Below are 21,520 nucleotides of genomic sequence, written 5' to 3' on the forward strand. Positions count from 1 at the left end.
CAGAAGACCGCCGCGGTTATTCTGTGTTTCCCGCTGGGCTGGCGGGCGACCGCCAGAAGGCCGCCCGCCAGCCCAGCGGGAAACCCCTTCCCACAAGGAAGCCGGCTCCGAATGGAGGCGGCGGAGTGGGAAGGGTGCGACGGGTGCAGTAGCACCCGTCGCGATTTTCAGTGTCTGCATAGCAGACACTGAAAATCTTTTAGGGGCCCTCTTACGGGGGCCCCTGCAGTGCCCATGCCATTGGCATGGGCACTGCAGGGGCCCCCAGGGGCCCCACGACACCCCTCACCGCCATCCTGTTCCTGGTGGTCAAAACCGCCAGGAACAGGATGGCGGTGAGGGGGTCGGAATCCCCATAGCGGCGCAGCAAGCTGCGCCGCCATGGAGGATTCCTCAGGGCAGCGGAAAACCGGCGGGAGACCGCCGGTTTTCCGTTTCTGACTGCGGCCATACCGCCGCGGTCAGAATGCCCTTGGGAGCACCGCCAGCCTGTTGGCGGTACTCCCGCGGTCCCCGGCCCTGGCGGTCCATGACCGCCAGGGTCAGAATGACCACCTTAGTTTCCATATCCATATTAAGCTTGACTCCTCCAATTATATAAGTCGATAAGTTTCGTCCTTCTCATTACAGGCCTCTTCAGGACAACAAAATGGAAGACATATACACATCAAGTATAATTAAACCAGTAACTTATCATTAAGATTCCACTGTGGCACAAACTAAGTCACACCAGGTAAGCATCCGAAAGTACAAGTGCTTGCTGGAGTGAACCCTCTCCTCCGCGATGGTGCACGCAATTAATGCGATTTCACTTGAATGTTAACATTCCACAGTTTGTGCCACAGTGGATTCTTTATGTACTCTAAGGGCTGACACTATAGCTTGGATAGGATCAGACAATAGAGCACAACATGGTTTAAGCTCAGAAAAGATGTACTTTAAAGCCTAATACTACAGCGCTTTATGTTGCTAGCACAAATTATCTTTTCTTTTTCTGATACTGGTATTTTAACAGCTAGTTTGCCAAGTGGAAAGTACAGTTTCAGGTGCATGTTTAAGCTCGCTAGCACTAGGTAGGCACAGGCACTTTAATAGTTAGTTAACTATTAAGATCTTAGTACTTAAGTAACAGCCTGAAAGAGTGGAAACAGGCCAACATCAGCCACGCCAGCACTTCATCTGTATAGGTATGAGCACCTTATAGCCAACTATTTGGCTACAAATATTGCAGCCCTGGAACAAAAGTAGTTCAGGAATAGGAGTAACAACAGGATTAATTCCAGCAATGGCACTTGAATAGCTAGTCAACTGCCAAGAATAGCATAGTCTGGGAACAACTCAGATGATTGGTCTCGGGAGGATATATGGCACAACAGCACCCTACTAGCTCAGGCGCAAGCACTTTAAGAACTGGACTTCTGTTATGAACACTGCATTAATCCCAGAATGCAGAATCTGCAGAATCTGTCGGATTAGGGGCACCAGCACTTTATCCAACATGGTACAGGATCTTTAATAGTTAGCAAATTCCACTGCACATCGTAGCTTAGTAACAACCTTAACAAGCATTTGCAATGCAAAAAGTCTTGCATTAGCGAGAGTTAGAGCTGTTGGCGTTGTAAATGATAATGACAACCTCACATTTGGGACCTTATAAATATTTAGCAATGCAGCACATTAAACCTTCATCAGACATAAACTGTGTTTGTGCATTCCTAATACACTTGGCATTAGACTGTAATGGTCTGAACAGCCCATAGTGAGCATTTGGAAGAAACATGGTCATGTAACCATATATGAAGCCCTTAGAAGGCATAATCACATACAAAATAATGCTAAAGAATATTGCATTGTGACCATATAATCTACCCCTTGAGGGCATAGTGTAGTACACATTTTCAGACCTAGCAGGCCTTTTAAATATCATTTAACTGTGGATTCAGTGGCACAAGGGTGCAGTGCCAAGGGTCGTTACTAGTTGTCCCTGTAGAATCTACAGAAGAAGGCGCAGTACCACTGGTCGTGGCTAGATGTCCCTGTAGAGTCAACAGCAGAAGGTGCGGTACCACTGGTTATGGCTAGATGTCCGGGTAGAGTCAACAGCAGAAGGTGCAGTTCCACTGGCCGTAGCTAGATGTCCCTGTGGAGCCAAAAGCACTCAGAGTACAGTGTCACAGAACGCTGCCAGAACTTTTGATGTTAGAAGCTCAGAATGTCCCCCAAACCCGAAAACAGTAGGAGAATTACAAAGGTCCTCAGTTGGCTGAAGTATTTAGCTATGCCGCACATTAAACCTTTATCAGAAATAAACTGTGTTTGTGCATTCCTTCATACACTTGGCATTGGGCTGTAATGGTCTGAACAGCCCCTACAGATCAACACATTAAAAATAGCATTCGGATGAAACATGGTCATGTAACCATAAAATCAGCTCCTAGAGGGCACAATCACATGATAAAAGAATGACAAAGAACATTGCAGTGTAAACATATAACCAGCCCCCTGAGGGCATAGTTTATTACACATTTTCAGGCCTAGCAGGCCTTTTAAATATTTACCTGTGGAGACAGTGGCACAAGGGTGCAGTGCCGCAGATCGTTACTAGATGTCCCTATAGAGTCAATAGCAGAAGGTGCAGTACCACTGGTGGTGGCTAGATGTACCTGTAGAGTCATCAGCAGAAGGTGCAGTACCACTGGTGGTGACTAGATGCCCACATAGACAACTGCAGAAGGTGCAGTACCACTGCCTGTGGCTAGATGTCCATGCAGAGTCAACAGCAGAAGGTGCAGTACCACTGTTCCTGGCTAGATGCCCCTGTGGAGCCAACTGAGTTAGTAGTGCCTTGGGGCAATTATTATCCTTCAGACTTTGGAGAACATAGTGCATACACATTTGCAGGCCGAGAAGGCTGTCAGAATATTATTATAAGCAAGGCCCACATTGAATGGTGAAAGAGGTTATGATTTTTTAGGACCTCTCTAACCTAATGTGACCCACAAGGTGTCCTGGACAGAAAGAGCACATCGTTCTGAATGTTTTGGTGGTGGTCCCATTGCCCTAGTACCACCATAGGCTCAATTATGGACGAAAATGTGTTGTAAAAGGAGTGTCTGCAAAGCATTATGGGGGGAGTTTCCCCGAGTGCAGTGGATATTGTACTGTCGGCTCTCCCGCTGTGCGGGGAGAGACGCTTTTGAGCAATTATTCCTGGGTCGATTTCATGCTATATAAAGCCACAAATTTTTTTTACAAAACACACGCACGACACAACTACTTGTAATTACTGATGATGTAAAGTAAGGACCAAGTGAAAGGCAAACGCGAAAAATGAACTGCGTGCATGAACACGAGTGCTTGCGGATAAACACGAGAGGAAGGAAGCAGAAAAACATTCCAGGCATAATTAAACTGTACTTGGCCTGTGCTCCTCAGCCAATTACAGGAAGTGATGTATCGACTGCCAAACCAGTTAGGAGGCAGCAAAACAAGAGCAACACTTTTTAATTAATCAAGCAATAAATAAATAAAAAATTTAATTTGAAACTCTTGCTCTGTATAATCAAGTCTCCAACTTACTCTACTGGTGCAACTCTATGCTATTTTTATCTTATTTTTTTTTTATTTGTACTGTTTGATAATAGTGTGACCTAAAACATGCCACACAGCACACACACACAAGCAAATACACATGCACTAACCCATGTTCATCAACACCCACCCATCCACACTAACTGTGTTGCAAAAATGTCACAATTTAAGAAGCCCACTCAGAGTATATTCAGGCAGTCTGAGAAAATCAACAAAGCTGGAATGGCTGAGTCCGAACCCAATGACCCATGGTCATATAGTCAATCTAGTGACTTTATCTTCCTGCAAAGTACTTTTGTATTTACTCTGGTAAATTCCGTAGTTCAATAATACATGAGTGATGTCCAGTTTTGTTGACTGATATAGGAAACTGGTAGTACTCCAGATAACAAGCATTGGACAAACCAATAGATCTTGGCTGTGAAACGTACTGGCTCTTTCAAAGATTATTTTGAATTGTCTTGATAGCCAGTGAGAATGCACGGGCATCTTGGTGGCCATCTTAAAATGAGTTTGCGAACAGAACAAAGTATAATCAAATATGCCTACAGCTGAACACATTTTTTTGTTTTAAAATTGTAATTCATAAAAGGCTTCTGTGTATAGTTTGGGTGTCAGCAAGAAAGTAAGAAACGTTTTAAAAACAAATCAGGAAAAACAAGGTCTGGCATCAGCGGTGAAAGATACGACATCCAATAAAAACACTGTGAGGTCTGGCATCAGCGGTGAAAGATACCCCATCCAATAAAAGCACTGTGAGACCAAAATGCGCTTGGGAGGGACAGATACAAAAATAGGGAGGAAAGCCATTGAAACAGGGAAGTGGGACAGATTGTATGGGGCTTACCAAAAACCCACTCTAAACATATTGGGAATATTTATTCTTACAATCAGTTCAGTCTTCGCCTCGAAAATTACCAAGCCTAATAATGGAAAGCTCCCTGTCACCAGTGGAGAGTTAGCAAAAATGTTCTTCAGGATGGTCTGATAGGAATGACAATTTGCTGTGAACCTTACACCATGCTCTATAGTTATAGCAGGATCATGGGTGATGACATTAATGGGGACTTGTTTCCTAAACCAGTCACAATTCTTTTGCCCTAAATTCAAGAGCATGGTTTGCAGACGTAGGTGAGCTCTCTGTAGCGTCCCTGATCAATTTTGCGATCAATCATGCAAGGAAGGTTATAGTCACCTACACTATCCACTCTGGATATCTAGATCCTCCACTATACAACCCTTGTCTTAAGAGGAATTGCCCCTCATAAAAAAAAATCCAACAGATTCCTAACATTGTCACTGCAGTCTTTTACTGAAAGTGAATCCTAAATCTGTCCACAGGGCTGAGAGCTAAAGGGACTCTTGTGACAGATACAGAATGGAAGTGCAGAAGAGAGTCATCTATGGTCAAGACACTTCTTTCTATATATTGACAGGAACTGATATGATGGTAGTTCCTGTCAGTGTTAAAAAATGCCCCCTGAGCTAGCGGACATCTTTAAGTCTGGTGAGCAGAGGACCCTGGGTATGGCGGGAGTATTGTTACCCACTTTACCCACGGCTTAATGTCCATCTGCCAAACATTAAATCAGGCCCTTAGCACATGAAACACCAAAAGGTTGTCTTACCTTTCCATCTCCACAGCCGGTGCCTCTGTGGACCAAACCTGGATCAGGCACATCCGTCCCCAGTTTAAAGTCAATCATGGTGCATTTGAACATGGCGGTGTCATACTCAGCCACGTAGGCGTATTGTGGTTTCACAATGGTTCCTGTACACTGGAGTTTCCCGCACAGGGTATCACTGGAAGCAGAGAAAGCGCAAGGTTGGGTGAGGAATTAAATGCTACCATTTTTTTTATGGAAAAGACTTCAGAACATGTTTTGACAAGCTGGAAAGCTCAATTTAACAAAAGACATAACAGTAAAGTTACACATATGAAACATCCAATGTGTCAGTGCATTTGAATTCTTCTGTGGTGAGCAATGCAGAATTTCCTTACGATGTTTGTGGTAAACTCACATGTATGCTGCCAAAGGATTTTTATCAACAGAGCACACTGGAAATTGTGGGGTGGAGTTGTATGTCTCTCTTTCTCTGTAGAGCTATGAGTAGTCTAGAGACTGTTCTTAATTAGAAATAATAAGTTAATAAATATGAGGGCTCAAATTTCCTAGGAGGGCTTCGCTCACTGCTGCTCCGAGCATACTCTCTACCACTACTTTTGGTGTGGGGAGGACAAACATGGCCATCTCAATCGATGTTATCACAGGGACTGTTTCCAATACTGGGCCTTTCCCCTACAAATAAAAGTTATGAGGTGTATTAGTGTAATTAGTTCAATAGAAGGAAACCAAGTCTACAGCACACAGAATGCATTATATTGTCACACAAAAGCGCAGGACAGGAACACCATCCTGGATGACATGGAGTACACTGTACACTTAGTGCATGCAGGTTTTGGGGAATGGCAAAGACTGTTGTGTGTGAGGATGCACTTTGTAGTTACATGTTTGTGGTCTCACTACAGACAGCATTGCATATAATAGCCAATGTAGTCAACCACTGCTCATGATTTGATGGCTTTCGTGTCACTCTCAGTTTCCTGCTTTGGAGGCTTTCCTCCATATTGTGCGTTTCTTCCTTATCTGCAGCATAGCTATTTCACCCTTGCTTCTTGGCTATTGTATATAACCTTTCACTGCTGATGCCATGAAACAAATTTTGTCCTTAATGTCATCAGCACCCCATGCCCTCTTCCTCGCTCCCAGTGCTATTTGCTATTGCCCTTCCCGCTTGTATATGCCGTAGAAGCGTTTTCTCTCCCATGATTTCACCCCCTCTCCTCATTCCGGTGCTCCCAGGCTCCTTCTCATTATCTCAGCGCCAACCTTCTTCATCATACCCTGTCTCCACTATTCCAGTCCTTCTCGGCAGCTCTCTGTTTCTCCTTTTTTACTAATTGTTTTGTATATAATATCCAAGATGTGACAAGGCTGCTATTCGAACTTGGGTGACATGCAGAGCGCTTTTTTTCTTCCATCTTTGGATCCAGCAAATAATGGGAGCAGAATGATTGCTAGTCGTTTGTTTCACTGACTTTTTTCTGTAACTCCCAATAGATGCACTGGACCTGTATATCGTTTAACAGGGAGTAATAGTTGGACTCCAAACTTTAGTGATTTTTAAACATGCACTACATAACTTTCAACATGTGCAATCATTCTTGCAATCATGCTTGCATCCAGTGCCTACGCTACTTTTGTGGGGTGATCTGACAAGCGGGGACAAAGAAAAAGGGAGGGTCCCAAAACACGTTTTACCCATTCATTTTTCCATAGGGTCTTTAGAAATGCCTACAGCCCAAACCGCTGAACGGAATTACACTAACGTTGACATGAAGCTAGATTTTGGTGCGCAATTTGTAATTTGTGTGATTTGGAGTAAATCTGTTCAGTAGTTTTGGAGTAATTAGAGATTAAAAATACAGATATCTAGGAACGTGAATCCTCCGCAGATCCAACTTTACCAATTCTGATATCTGATTGGCTGCCAACACTTCAACAAGGAAGTGTTGGCAGCCATCTTGGAACTTGGATTGAGCTGAGTCCCACATAAAGAGTTAAAACAAAGAAAAGGAGCCAGGGTCGGGTCACCCTGAGTGCCTAGCCTTGGTCTAGGGGTCCTTTATCGACCAAGGCAGGGCTAAAAAGCATTTTTTTTTAAATCTCTTAAAAATCTGCAAATACGGATCTGCAGATTTTTAATAGATGTTTTAATTTTTTTTAAAGGGTGGCCTCTAGCCCCTACCTTTTATTTGCCCCCTGGTAGGCCAGGTCCTGGGGGCATAGGGTGATTGAAAAAAGGAAGGGGACACATGGGTGCAGGCACCCCTTCTAGGTCTTATATTAGCCCCAGCGACAACCACCTCCCTGGGGCGATTAGGCAAAAATGGGGGCGGCCGGGGGACCACCACCTCCCTAAGGTAACTATAACTTGCACCCTCACCATGCACAGTTGTCTCATTAATAATTTTACTGCAAATGTTGCAGTGATAATATAAAAGATGGGATAGAAGATGTCATCAATTATATAATATGCAGAATATTTAGCTGTGCATGGCGAAAGTGCGAGTTATAGTTACCTTAGGGGCACAAGTTATAGTTACTTGAAAAAACTCTAACTATAATGACTGAATTTCTATGGTTTTGTAAAAGTACATTCAGAACCTAACTATAATATTCCTGTAACCTTTGATTTTTTTCAGTGAATTTCTATAGTTTTTTTTTACGCATGGAAATTTTCATTACTATACGTTATTCCAACCACCGCCGTGCAGGTCATTTTGGCCAACCCCCTATAAGCACCCAGCCTTGCACCATGCCTTCGCCCATGCTCAGTAAGGGTTGCCCACAAGGGCTGGCCTGCAGCTAGTCCTTGCGACCAACCCCCCTAGGAACCCAACCCCATGCTGTGTATGGCCATTTTTCCGTGCACAGCGGAAGTTGGCCTCAGCCTCTTTAGGTGTGAGAGGGTGTATCTGGTGGTGAGAGTGGCTGTCTGGGTGTGAGAGTGCGTACATCATTGTTTTAGTGGGTGCGTCACTATGTGTGCCGGTCTGTGAGTGGGTGCATGAAGGTGTCAGTGGGTCTGTGAGTGGGTTCATAACTGACTGAATGGGTCTGTGAGTGGGTTTGTGATGGTCTGACTGGGCTGCGAGTGAGTTCATGAGAGTCTGAGTGGGTCTGTGAGTGGGTTCGTAAGTGTCTGAGTGGGTGTTAGTGGGTAAAAGATTGAAAGAGATAGAGGGGGAGAGAGAGAAAGAGAGGGAGTGAGAAAGTTTTTCAGGGTTTGATATATGACATACTTAGAATGAGATATTTCTGCACAAATTAAAAAGAAAAATGTATTTGTTATTTAAAAAGAGCAAGATTACCTTTCAGTATGAGCCTTCAAGATTTGTGCTTGGAAAAAAAGAGGGAAATGAGTCCAGCTGGACTTGAATCCTCAATGCTCAGTGTGAAGGTCTGCTGACCTTCACACTGAGTTATTTCTCGAAGTCCCTATGAATTTATTCATTTTTATTTTTTTATTTTAAGAAAATGCCCTTTACGGGCTATCTGGCACTGCGGGGGAGGCTTCCCTGGTGGTGCCATTGCTTCAGCAAGCAGGGAGCTGCTTTAAATGCAGCTCCCTACTTGCTGAAACAAACCTTTCATCTCTGTTCCCTGAATGCGTGCAGGGGACAGAGATGAAAGCTCCACTGTTTGACAGTGGGACCGGCTTTACAGGTCCCGCTGTCAAACAGCGGAGTGTTTGCTGTGGCTTGGCTAACCTAGCCCCGGGTAGGTGGTGGTTCCCGAGGCTAATGGGAGTCCAAAACAGACTCCCTTCACTATTTTTACCCTTTGCCCTGGGGGGAGGGGGGCTTCAACAAGAACGGGTTTGCAGCCATGTTGGGACTCAACTTCAGCCTCCCCACAACGAATTTAGAGGCGGAGTCCCCGTGAATTGAAGGACAGCAGGCTCCTGGACACTTTGAACCCTGCAGGGGACACAACCCCTGGCCTACAGGCTTGGTGACTGTGAATCCATGGTGAAAAGGCAACAGTTGGCAGCTGGCTTGGACGACAGAGTCTCCTGTGGCCCTCTCAGTGGATTAACCAGTGTAGAGGTGAACTGCAGAGTGGAGGGTGTTCCTGGTGGCTGAAAGGTTGTCCCGGGGTGCTGCTGAGGGCCCCAGCCAGGTACAAGAGGAAATGAAAATTGAGTGGAGGAGGCTGTGACTCTGCTGATGCCCTCCAGGAGTGAGCAGAGCCACCTGTGGATGGTGAGCAATACCGGTCTGGTGCTGTGGGTGATTAGGGAGGTTGGAGACTCCTGAGCGGCCCTAGGCACCACACGCCTGATACCTGACCCCTCCTGCTGAACAGAGTTGAGAGTGCCTTAGCAGTACTTGGGTGGGGAAGTGTACAGCGAGACTCGTGGTGGAATGGGTGTCAGCTGGACAATGCAGAGCAGAGAGGGCCTACGTGCTGCAAAACTGCAAATTGGTTGTGGAATAGTGGTTGGTGCAGTGCTTTAGGAAAATGGGCAAGGAGATATGAATGAAAGCAGCACAATCCAACAAAATAAACCAGTACACAGTCACACGACTAGGGACCCCGATGAAGGAATCTGAGCCTGACAACAGGACTGGCATGCAGGACCAAACTCCAAACTCAGCTGAAATACTGGCAGCCATACAGGAATCACCGGAAAGACCAAGAAGGACATGATGGCCATTGAAATGAACCATCTACACGTGGATTTACAAAAGGTGGTCGACAGGGTTGCGGTGGCGGAGGGGGATGCAGACATCCTAAAAAAAACAAGAGATCAAAATCCTCAAGGTGGAGGTAGCCGGCCTTAAGTGCAGTGCTATGCACATGAATGAATGTCTGGAGAATGCAGAGAGCTGCTCTAGGCGTAATATACGGATTGTGGGCTTCATAGAAGGGGCAGAGGGCCCCTCCGCAGGACTGTTTCTTAAGGACTTGACTGTCAATATCATTAAGCCTGGGTGCTATCAATATTTTTCACTATCAAGCGGGCACAGAGAACGTTGGTGGCGGTCCTGAGGCCTGAGGTGCCACCATAAGCTCTCATAGCAAGACTTTTTAACTATAGAGATGGCAGCATCATTTTGCAACATGTGCACACACACGGCCCTCCATGCTTTAAAGACAGCAAATTCTTATTTCCCAGACTACACCCATAGGGGACAAGATCTGAGGAAAACCTTCATGCCAGTTAAAAGGAAGCTGAGGAAACATAATATAAAATGTAGCCTGGTGTTCCCTGATAAACTCATAATCCAACACAGTGTGCACTTTGAATCCCCACAGGTGGCTTGAAACTATTCAATTCGGTCACAGGTCCGACTCCCCTGGCTGGGAGGATACCCAAGGGAGCTCAGAATGTCATTCTGGGAGACCTCTGAAAACTCCTGTTGCATCATTGCAGGCCAAAGAGACAGCTGGGGAAGACCATATTGTTGTTTGCTTTGGTGGTACTCTGAAAACTGCAGCGCTGGACACTACAGACCAGAACTCCTTTTCCCAGCTCCATGTGGTCCCTGACACATTGAGCGATAGCACGGGCGCTGGATAGACTTTCTTGTGACTGGCTGGAATGTATGGTTTGTATGAAACATCTGAGAAATAATGTTGGATACAATGTCTTTTCCTTTTCTGGTTCTGGTGGATTATCCATCTGCACGGTCGCTAATGTGGAGACGAAGTAATCTCTGAGGTGGAGGTGGGTCCACTAAGATACTGCTTACTATACTGTTTCTTTTTATTTTTCTCCACAGCTGGAAATGGCTCAGGCCTAACCTACCTGGATCGCTCCGTGCCACCCTAGGTATCGCAGTTGGTGGGGGTTACAGCACCTTGGGCTGTGATAACTACAAGAGTGGGGAGGGGGGGCTTTTTTACTTAGCATTAAAAATGTTTTACATTGTTCTGCTGAATTGTATCTGTTAAGGGGTTGGGGAGGAAATGTGGGGCGGTGATCAGTACCCCTTGGCTGATGGTTGTGTCAGAGGGTGTTCTGTATATTCTGCCTGAGGGTGGGACATTGATTGTGAGAGGTGTGGAAATGTTGAACAAAGTTACTATGTTTTGTTGGTGTGCTCTATATCCGTGTTGTGAGACTCAGGTTTTACTATGGTTGGGAATGTTCTGGGGACTGTTCCTGCTCCTAGACAGCTACGACAATGGATGACATAGGTACTAAGTACAAGTTCCTAGCTTGGAACATAAGCGGGCTCAGCAGGCCTGAGAAGCGCTACAGAATACATGCATAATTAAAATATTATGGTGTCTCCTTTCCAAAGTTGCAGGAAATGCATATATTGGGAAATTGTATCACCTGCTTGCGGACAAAACAGAGAGGGAAGGTATATGCCACTTCCTATTTTGGGTTTACCCGAGGCACCCTCGCCTGGATGGCTCCAGGGGTCCCATTCTAGAATACACAGGTCCTGGTGGACCCAGATGGAATATATTTTATCCTGGCAGGCACATTAGATGCTCATGGATTCTGTTTTATCAATGTCTATGCTCCTAATGTGGATAGTGCTGAGTATTTCAGGGTGGATTTATCGGAAGACCAGCCAATTGTAACATTAGAGGTCGTCTTGACTGGTGACCTGAATTGTGTAATCGATGGAGTGGTGGACAGATGTCCATCCAAGCAGTGCACCAAACCCAAAATGACAGATTCACTCAGCTGATGACAGGCAGGGTCATGGTAGACATCTGGTGGGTACAAAACCCACAAACTTGTGCCTTCTTCTGTTTTACTTCAGCTGCTGGTACTTATAGCAGACTCAACTAGTTTCTAATATAGGTGGGTGCTGCACAGCAGGTGAGTTCTTCGGCCTATTTAGCAAGGTACTTGTTTGATCACTCGGGTAGCGTTGTGGAGATTAAGAGCTGAAGCACTAAAGGACCCCGTAGCAGAGGCCCTGCCTATTTACTCTGAGACCAACTGGGACAGTACTTTAAGCAGAGCAAATGAATGGGATGCAATGAAAGTAGTTTTAAGGAGTATGTCTATTGCCATAACTACAGGTATTCGACAAACACTTGAGAGGGATTTGACTGCACAGGAAAAGACATTGATAGTGCCAGAAGTAGCCTTTTTGACAGATCCGCGTTTACTACTGGAATGGGGCAGTGCTAGGAGGCAACTCCTCACAGTATGAAATGAGGGGGAGAAACATGTTAAATTTTCTTTCGACTTCACAGGGAGGGCGATAGGGCAGAAATTAGACTGATGCCGAGCCAATTTTGTCCATTAGGGATCGAATAGGAAGTCATGCCTACACGTAACAAGTCATAAAGAACGTGTTTGCGGGGCACATGAGAGGTATTAATACTATATGAATACTGCCTATGTAGAGGCGCTGCTGCTGGCGCAGCTGACAGGCACGGAGTGAGATGAGCAGGATGCTCTAGTGACCAAGCAGTAGATCCTTCAAGCAACAGATTCCCTTAAGGTGGCTAATGTACATATTTCATTTACTTATAATTCCCCAGTAAGGTGCAGTACATATGTCCAGGACCTGTAAATAAATGCTACTGGTGGGGCCTGCAGCACTGACCATGCCACTTACTTAAGTAGACCCTTAAAACAGGTCTCAGGTCTGCCATTGCAGAACCTGTGTGTGCAGTTTACACTGCTGTGTTGACTTGGCATTTAGAACCCCTTGCCAAGCTTTAAACTCCACTCTTATTACATATAAGTAACGCCTAAAGCAGGCCATAGGGAGCACATAGGGCAGGGTGCTGTGTAATTTGAAGGTAGGACATGTGGCTTTCAGTTTTACATGTATTGGTAGTAAAAAAAACTCCCAAATTTGTTTTTCACTACTGTGAGGCCTCCCCCCTGTCATAGAATAACTGTTGGACCTGGCCCTTTTGCAGAGTCACCCTCAAACTTTTTGCCTCCTTCTTCCTAATTTTCTGACCAGTTTTTGTTGGCTTTAGGACTCTGTACACTTTACCACTGCTAACCAGTGCTAAAGTGCATATGCTCTCTGTGTAAATTGTATTGGTGATTGGCTTTTCCATGATTGTTACATTTGATTTACTAGTTAGTCCCTAGTAAAGAGCACTAGAGGTGCCCAGGGCCTATACATCGAATGCTACTTGTGGGCCTGCAGCACTGGTTGTGCCACACACATGAGCAATCCCTGTAAAACACGGCTCAGACCTGCCACTGCAGTGTCTGTGTGTGCAATTTTAAACTGCCAATTAGACCTGCCACGTGTACCCACTTGTCAGGCCTAAACCTTCCCTTTTTATACATGTATGGCACCCTTAAGCTAGGCCCTAGGTAGCCCCATGGTCAGGGTGTAGTGTACGTTAAAGGTGGGACATGTACTGATGTGTTTTACATATCCTAACAGTGAAATACTGACAGATTCAGTTTTCACTGTTGCAGCGCCTATCTCTCTCATAGGTTAACATGGGGGCTGCCTTTAAATATCCTTAAAGTGCATTTTCCCTTTGAGAGCAGATTGAAATATGGAGTTTCGGGTCTCTGAACTCACAATTTAAAAATACGTATGTTAGTTTAGTTGTTTTTTAATTTGTTAGTTTGTTAGTTTGAAATTGCCACTTTTAGAAAGTAGGCATTTTCTTGCTTTAACCATTCTGTAACTCTGCCTGTTTGTGGATTCCGTGTCTGGGCTAGACTGACAGTTGTGCTGTTTGTGAATCTCTTCTAGACAGTGACACAAAAGGGAGCTAGGGTGTGGCCTGCATATCCTAACAAGCCATCTGAGCTGGAGTGGAGGGAGGAGTGGTCACTTACACCTGGATGGGCTGTGTCTGCCCTCACACAATGCAGTCTCCAACTCCCTGGTGTGTGCCTGGGGCCTTGCCTGGGCAAGGCAGGATCTTGTGAATAACAGAGACTTTCCTTTGAGGTTTGCCTACTTCAAAGGCCGAAACCCTAGACTTTTAGAATCTTTCTGGATCAAGAGGAACCTCTGCCAAGGAGAAGAGCTGAAGAGCTGGAGGAGGAACACTGGCCCTTTGCTGTGTTGCTTTGCTTGGTTGGCTTGCATTTGCTGCTTTTGCCTTAAAAGTGAGCAAAGGGTGACCTTTGCTGTGTATCCTGCTTGAGAAAGTTCTCCAAGGGCTTGGAGTAGAGCTTGCCTCCTGTTGGAAGTCTCAGGGACATCAAAGACTTCAGTTTCACCTGCCTACAGCACTGGGAACTGTGTGTTTTGTGCTGACCAGGAAGAAAATCCACTATGATGCTGCAAATGATGCCACTGGCCTGCACTGTGACCTGCTGATGCTGCATGGGGCCTCATTGCCCCACTTTGCACCTCAACCCTGCTCTCACTGACGCCACCATCTGACGCCACCACAGAGCTGCTGCTTGCACCGTGACCTGTGGGCCCCACACTCCGGCATCACCTTGCTCACACCGCAGCCTGGGGATCTCTGATGCCACCGCTCCTGCTGACACCAGAACCGCTGCCTGCACTGTGGCCTGTGGACACCACTTGTGAGGTACATGAAGCACTGTCCTGTTCCGCCCTGCAGCCCCAGTCCACTGATGCCAGCACCATCGACTCCAGTATCGTCACCAGGCGTCCCTGTCTGCACCGCAATACTTGAATACCCTCGAAGCCTGTCCTGCGCCACACCGCCGACTTGGGCTTACTGACGACAGCACTTCAGCAACCACAATGCGCTGCCTGCACCTGGTGACACTGCACGTTGCAATGCCCCGCTTCCCACCGCAGCCCTGGTTTCCCCGACGCCGCTGGATGCCGTCACAAGCCGCTGCCCTCACCGTGACCTGTGGGCACCGCATGCCGCATCATCCTGCATCGCATCGCACCCCGATGCCATCCATCTCAGCGCTCCTGACTTTATCAGCCCGGAGTTCAACCTGCAACGCATGTGACTTCAAGGGCCCGACGACCCTCTCACCGACTTCCAAAGTGACACCGTGACGCCAGTGACGCCGCTCTCCAGACCTCATCACAAGGATGACGACGCCTTGCATTTCCAAGATACTTTTTGAGGGTCTTCCTGACACCGTAGCTGGCCCATGATGTTGCGGCTGGCCTGAACTGTTGGATTTGTTTGTTCACTAAGCTTTGATAGCCCCAGACAGAGCTACTGACTTCAAGGAGCTGTCTTTTTAAGTAATTCTTGCAACATTTGCATCTTTTTTATTGTATGTTGGATTTTTATTGTATTTGGTCTTGTTTTATATAGATAAATATTGGCTATTTTTCTAAAACTGGTGTGGTGTCCTTTTGTAGTGTGTTCATTGTATTACTGTGTTTTATGTCCAAATGCTCTACACATTGCTTCTGAGATAAGCCTGACTGCTCGTGCCAAGCTACCAAGGCAGTGAGCAGTGGTTATCTGAGAGGATATCTTCCTTATCCTGACTAGAGTGAGGATCCCTACTTGGACAGGGTGCAAACAAACTGCCAACTGGAGACCCCATTTCTAACAATAACTTTAGGGATTCCATATTACATGTAATAAGCTGTAATTCCTGATTGAAGAGGTGGATCTATCATGTTTAATAAGTAAAGTCGGATTTAGTGTTACTTTTTTAAAAATTACACTTTTAGAAAAGTGGCATTTTTCTACTCTTAGCCCTGGAGCCTGTCTCTGATCACTTGTGGGTGGGTGACAATAGGGCTTTGTGTATTCCCTCTAGATATTCACATACAGTGGGAGCTTAGGTGTGACCTGGTAGGCCCTGATGGGCCATCTTGACAGGATAGGAGGGAGCCTGAATAGCCTGTCTCCTGTCCCCACACAAATGGCTGCATGGACCTGTTGAAGTGAGTCTGGAGCCAGGGTAGGATGGGAGGACCTCTGTGCACTGCAAGGACTTCTTTAAAAAAGTGTCCACCACGTCAGAAGCACCAAAGCGTATAAGAACTGGGCCTCATACATTACAACTCCAGTACACTTCTGGACCTGCGGATACCCTGCAAGGAAGAAGGACAGATGGGCTGCTACAAGGACTGCCACTTTGCTGGACTGCTGCTCTGTAAGAATTGCTGCTTGGCTGTGCTGACTTGCTGCCCTCTTGCCTGGGAGTGAGAAGGACTGGACCTGCAGCATCTCTCCAACCCAGGACCCAGAGTGCCTGTAAGGGTCAGCTGACTGCTCTCCTTGTTGGACGTTTCTGGGAAATAAGACTTCCAACCAACTTCTGCCAGCTGAGAGTCTGCCCTGGCACATGGTGCCAGACTAGTTCTGGACCCTTAGAAGTGAGCCTAAGGTGCTTGCCCAGCAGAACCGATGCACCTGCTGTCAACTCGATGTACTGCTGCTGATGCATGGATTGGAACCAGCACATCGCTGCTGTTGCATGGATTGGAACAGGCACATCTGCTGCAGGGCTCAAATCCAACACATCACTGCTGTTGCAGGAACAGACATGGCGCATCACCTTCGGACTGGCTGCACCTCGCAACCAACACATTGCTGCTGTGTGGAGAAAACCAACACCTGTCCTACTGCATAGGGAAACTCGTCACATCTCCTCCACTGAGAGGATAAACACCGGCGCATTGCTTCAGCTGTTCCTCGCATCTTCGTCGTCGATGCCACCAAGATTTAAGTATTTTTGTTCAGTGGGCCTCACTTGGCCCATGTAGCAGGCCCGCGCTCCATTCCAGGTGGCCTGAAACTTTTGACCTTGTCCCGGACTGGCATGTCCAGATAGCCCTGGTTAGCCCTTTTGTTTCTAAGCACTTTTCTACGGTTTATTCTTTAGACATTTATAACTCAAGTTCTACTTATCGAATCTTTGTTGTTTTGGTCTTGTATTCATTAAATTAGGTCCTATTTTTCTAACCAGGTGTGGTATCTTTTTGAGTGGCATTTTCACTGTTTTACTGTTTGAAGTGTTGCACAGATACTTTACACTTGCCTCTTAACCCCTTCGCTGCCAGGCCTTTTCCCCCTCCTGTGCCAGGCCTTTTTTTGCCTATTTGGTGCAGTTCGCGCTTAGGCCCTCATAACTTTTTGTCCACATAAGCTAACCAAGCCAAATTTGCGTCCTTTTTTTCCAACATCGTAGGGATTGTAGAGGTACCCAGACTTTGTGGGTTCCCCTGAAGGAGGCCAAGAAATTAGGCAAAATACTGTGAAAATTTCGTTTTTTAAAAATAAAATTGGAAAAAGTGGCTGCAGAAGAAGGCTTGTGGTTTTTCCCCTGAAAATGCCATCAACAAAGGGTTTGCGGTGCTAAACACAGCAGCTTCCCAGCTTTCAGGGACAGGCAGACTTGAATCAGAAAACCCAATTTTTCAACACAATTTTGGCATTTTACTGGGACATACCCCATTTTTGCAATTTTTTGTGCTTTCAGCCTTCTTCCAGTCAGTGACAGAAATGGGCATGAAACCAATGCTGGATCCCAGAAACCTAAACATTTCTGAAAAGTAGACAAAATTCTGAATTCAGCAAGGGGTCATTTGTGTAGATCCTACAAGGGTTTCCTACAGAAAATAACAACTGAAAAAGAAAAATATTGAAATTAAGGTGAAAAAAACATCAATTTTTCTCTACGTTTTACTCTGTAACTTTTCCCTGCAATGTCAGATTATCGAAAGCAATATACCGTTACGTCTGCTGGACTCCTCTGGTTGTGGGGATATGTAGGGCTTGTAGGTTCATCAAGAACCCTAGGTACCCAGAGCCAATAAATGAGCTGCACCCTGCAGTGCGTTTTCATTCTATATCGGGTATACAGCAATTCATTTGCTGAAATATAAAGAGTAAAAAATAGCTATCAAGAAAACCATTGTATTTACAAAAAGGGCACAAGATAAGGTGTTGAGCAGCAGTGGTTATTTGCACATCTCTGAATTCCAGGGTGACCATACTAGCATGTGAATTACAGGGCATTTCTCAAATAGATGTCTTTTTTACACACTCTCCTATATTTGGAAGGAAAAAATGTAGAGAAAGACAAGGGGCAATAACACTTGTTTTGCTAATCTATGTTCCCCCAAGTATCCCGATAAAAATGATACCTCACTTGTGTGGGTAGGCCTAGCGCCCGCGACAGGAAACGCCCCAAAACGCAATGTGGACACATCCCATTTTTTTTAAAGAAAACAGAGGTGTTTTTTGCAAAGTGCCTACCTGTAGATTTTGGCCTCTAGCTCAGCCGGCACCTAGGGAAACCTACCAAACCTGTGCATTTCTGAAAACTAGAGACCTAGGGGAATCCAAGATGGGCTGACTTGTGGGGCTCTGACCAGGTTCTGTTACCCAGAATCCTTTGCAAACCTCAAAATTTGGCTAAAAAAACACATGCTCCTCACATTTCTGTGGCAGAAAGTTCTGGAATCTGAGATGAGCCACAAATTTCTGTTGATCCAGCGTTCCCCCAAGTCTCCCGATAAAAATGATACCTCACTTGTGTGGGTAGGCCTAGCGCCCGCGACAGGAAACGCCCCAAAGCGCAACATGGACACATCCAATTTTTTGAAAGAAAACAGAGGTGTTTTTTGCAAAGTGCCTACCTGTAGATTTTGGCCTCTAGCTCAGCCGGCACCTAGGGAAACCTACCAAACCTGTGCATTTCTGAAAACTAGAGACCTAGGGGAATCCAAGACGGGGTGACTTGTGGGGCTCTGACCAGGTTCTGTTACCCAGAATCCTTTGCAAACCTCAAAATTTGGCTAAAAAAACACATGTTCCTCACATTTCTGTGGCAGAAAGTTCTGGAATCTGAGAGAAGCCACAAATTTCCTTCCACCCAGCGTTTCCCCAAGTCTCCCGATAAAAATGATACCTCACTTGTGTGGGTAGGCCTAGCGCCCGCGACAGGAAACGCCCCAATGCGCAACGTGGACACATCCAATTTTTTTAAAGAAAACAGAGGTGTTTTTTGCAAAGTGCCTACCTGTAGATTTTGGCCTCTAGCTCAGCCGGCACCTAAGGAAACCTACCAAACCTGTGCATTTCTGAAAACTAGAGACCTAGGGGAATCCAAGATGGGGTGACTTGAGGGGCTCTGACCAGGTTCTGTTACCCAGAATCCTTTGCAAACCTCAAACTTTGGCTAAAAAAACACATGTTCCTCACATTTCTGTGGCAGACAGTTCTGGAATCTGAGAGGAGCCACAAATTTCCTTCCACCCAGCGTTCCCCCAAGTCTCCCGATAAAAATGATACCTCACTTGTGTGGGTAGGCCTAGCGCCCGTCACACGAAACGCCCCAAATCGCAACGTGGACACATCCAATTTTTTGAAAGAAAACAGAGGTGTTTTTTGCAAAGTGCCTACCTGTAGATTTTGGCCTCTAGCTCAGCCGGCACCTAGGGAAACCTACCAAACCTGTGCATTTCTGAAAACTAGAGACCTAGGGGAATCCAAGATGGGGTGACTTGTGGGGCTCTCACCAGGTTCTGTTACCCAGAATCCTTTGCAAACCTCAAAATTTGGCTAAAAAAACACGTTACTCACATTTCTGTGGCAGAAAGTTCTGGAATCTGGGAGGAGCCACAAATTTCCTTCCACCCAGCGTTCCCCCAAGTCTGCCAATAAAAATTATACCTCACTTGTGTGGGTAGGCCTAGCGCCCGTGACAGGAAACGCCTCCAAAGCGGAACGTGGACACATCCAATTTTTTGAAAGAAAACAGAGGTGTTTTTTGCAAAGTGCCTACCTGTAGATTTTGGCCTCTAGCTCAGCCGGCACCTAGGGAAACCTACCAAACCTGTGCATTTCTGAAAACTAGAGACCTAGGGGAATCCAAGATGGGGTGACTTGTGAGGCTTTGACCAGGTTCTGTAACCCAGAATCCTTTGCAAACCTCAAAATTTGGCTAAAAAAACACATGTTCCTCACATTTCTGTGGCAGAAAGTTCTGGAATCTGGGAGGAGCCACAAATTTCCTTCCACCCAGCGTTTCCCCAAGTCTCCCGATAAAAATGATACCTCACTTGTGTGGGTAGGCCTAGCGCCCGCGACAGGAAAAGCCCCAAAGCGCAACGTGGACACATCCAATTTTTTGAAAGAAAACAGAGGTGTTTTTTGCAAAGTGCCTACCTGTAGATTTTGGCCTCTAGCTCAGCCGGCACCTAGGGAAACCTACCAAACCTGTGCATTTCTGAAAACTAGAGACCTAGGGGAATCCAAGATGGGGTGACTTGTGGGGCTCTGACCAGGTTCTGTTACCCAGAATCCTTTGCAAACCTCAAAATTTGGCTAAAAAAACACATGTTCCTCACATTTCTGTGGCAGAAAGTTCTGGAATCTGAGAGGAGCCACAAATTCCCTTCCACCCAGCGTTCCCCAAGTCTCCCGATAAAAATGATACCTCACTTGTGTGGGTAGGCCTAGCGCCCGTGACAGGAAACGCCCCAAAGCGCAACGTGGACACATCCAATTTTTGAAAGAAAACAGAGGTGTTTTTTGCAAAGTGCCTACCTGTAGATTTTGGCCTCTAGCTCAGCTGGCACCTAGGGAAACCTACCAAACCTGTGCATTTCTGAAAACTAGAGACCTAGGGGAATCCAAGATGGGGTGACTTGTTGGGCTCTGACCAGGTTCTGTTACCCAGAATCCTTTGCAAACCTCAAAATTTGACTAAAAAAACACATGTTCCTCACATTTCTGTGGCAGAAAGTTCTGGAATCTGAGAGGAGCCACAAATTTCCTTCCACCCAGCATTTCCCCAAGTCTCCTGATAAAAATGATACCTCACTTGTGTGGGTAGGCCTAGCGCCCGCGACAGGAAACGCCCCAAAGCGCAACATGGACACATCCAATTTTTTGAAAGAAAACAGAGGGGTTTTTTGCAAAGTGCCTACCTGTAGATTTTGGCCTCTAGCTCAGCCGGCACCTAGGGAAACCTACCAAACCTGTGCATTTCTGAAAACTAGAGACCTAGGGGAATCCAAGATGGGGTGACTTGTGGGGCTCTGACCAGGTTCTGTTACCCAGAATCTTTTGCAAACCTCAAAATTTGGCTAAAAACATGTTCCTCATATTTCTGTGGCAGAAAGTTCTGGAATCTGAGAGGAGCCACAAATTTCCTTCCACCCAGCGTTCCCCCAAGTCTCCCGATAAAAAAGATACCTCACTTGTGTGGGTAGGCCTAGCGCCCGTGACACGAAACGCCCCAAAGCGCAACGTGGACACATCCAATTTTTTGAAAGAAAACAGAGGTGTTTTTTGCAAAGTGCCTACCTGTAGATTTTGGCCTCTAGCTCAGCCGGCACCTAGGGAAACCTACCAAACCTGTGCATTTCTGAAAACTAGAGACCCAGGGGAATCCAAGATGGGGTGACTTGTGGGGCTCTCACCAGGTTCTGTTACCCAGAATCCTTTGCAAACCTCAAAACGTGGCTAAAAAAACACATGTT

General features: G+C 46.1%; 1 protein-coding gene across 1 annotated transcript in view; it reads right to left on the minus strand.

Annotated features, from left to right (window-relative positions):
• The window catches only part of LOC138300177 (disintegrin and metalloproteinase domain-containing protein 9-like), a 587,087-nt gene that overhangs the window by 214,611 nt on the left and 350,956 nt on the right, over positions 1–21,520 (minus strand). Inside the window, exon 16 of the mRNA XM_069239149.1 lies at positions 5,220–5,394. Coding sequence (XP_069095250.1) covers positions 5,220–5,394 — 175 coding nt within the window. The remainder of the gene's footprint in view (positions 1–5,219; positions 5,395–21,520) is intronic.

The sequence above is a fragment of the Pleurodeles waltl genome, chromosome 6 (genome assembly GCF_031143425.1).
Source record: "Pleurodeles waltl isolate 20211129_DDA chromosome 6, aPleWal1.hap1.20221129, whole genome shotgun sequence".
Lineage (NCBI taxonomy): Eukaryota > Metazoa > Chordata > Amphibia > Caudata > Salamandridae > Pleurodeles > Pleurodeles waltl.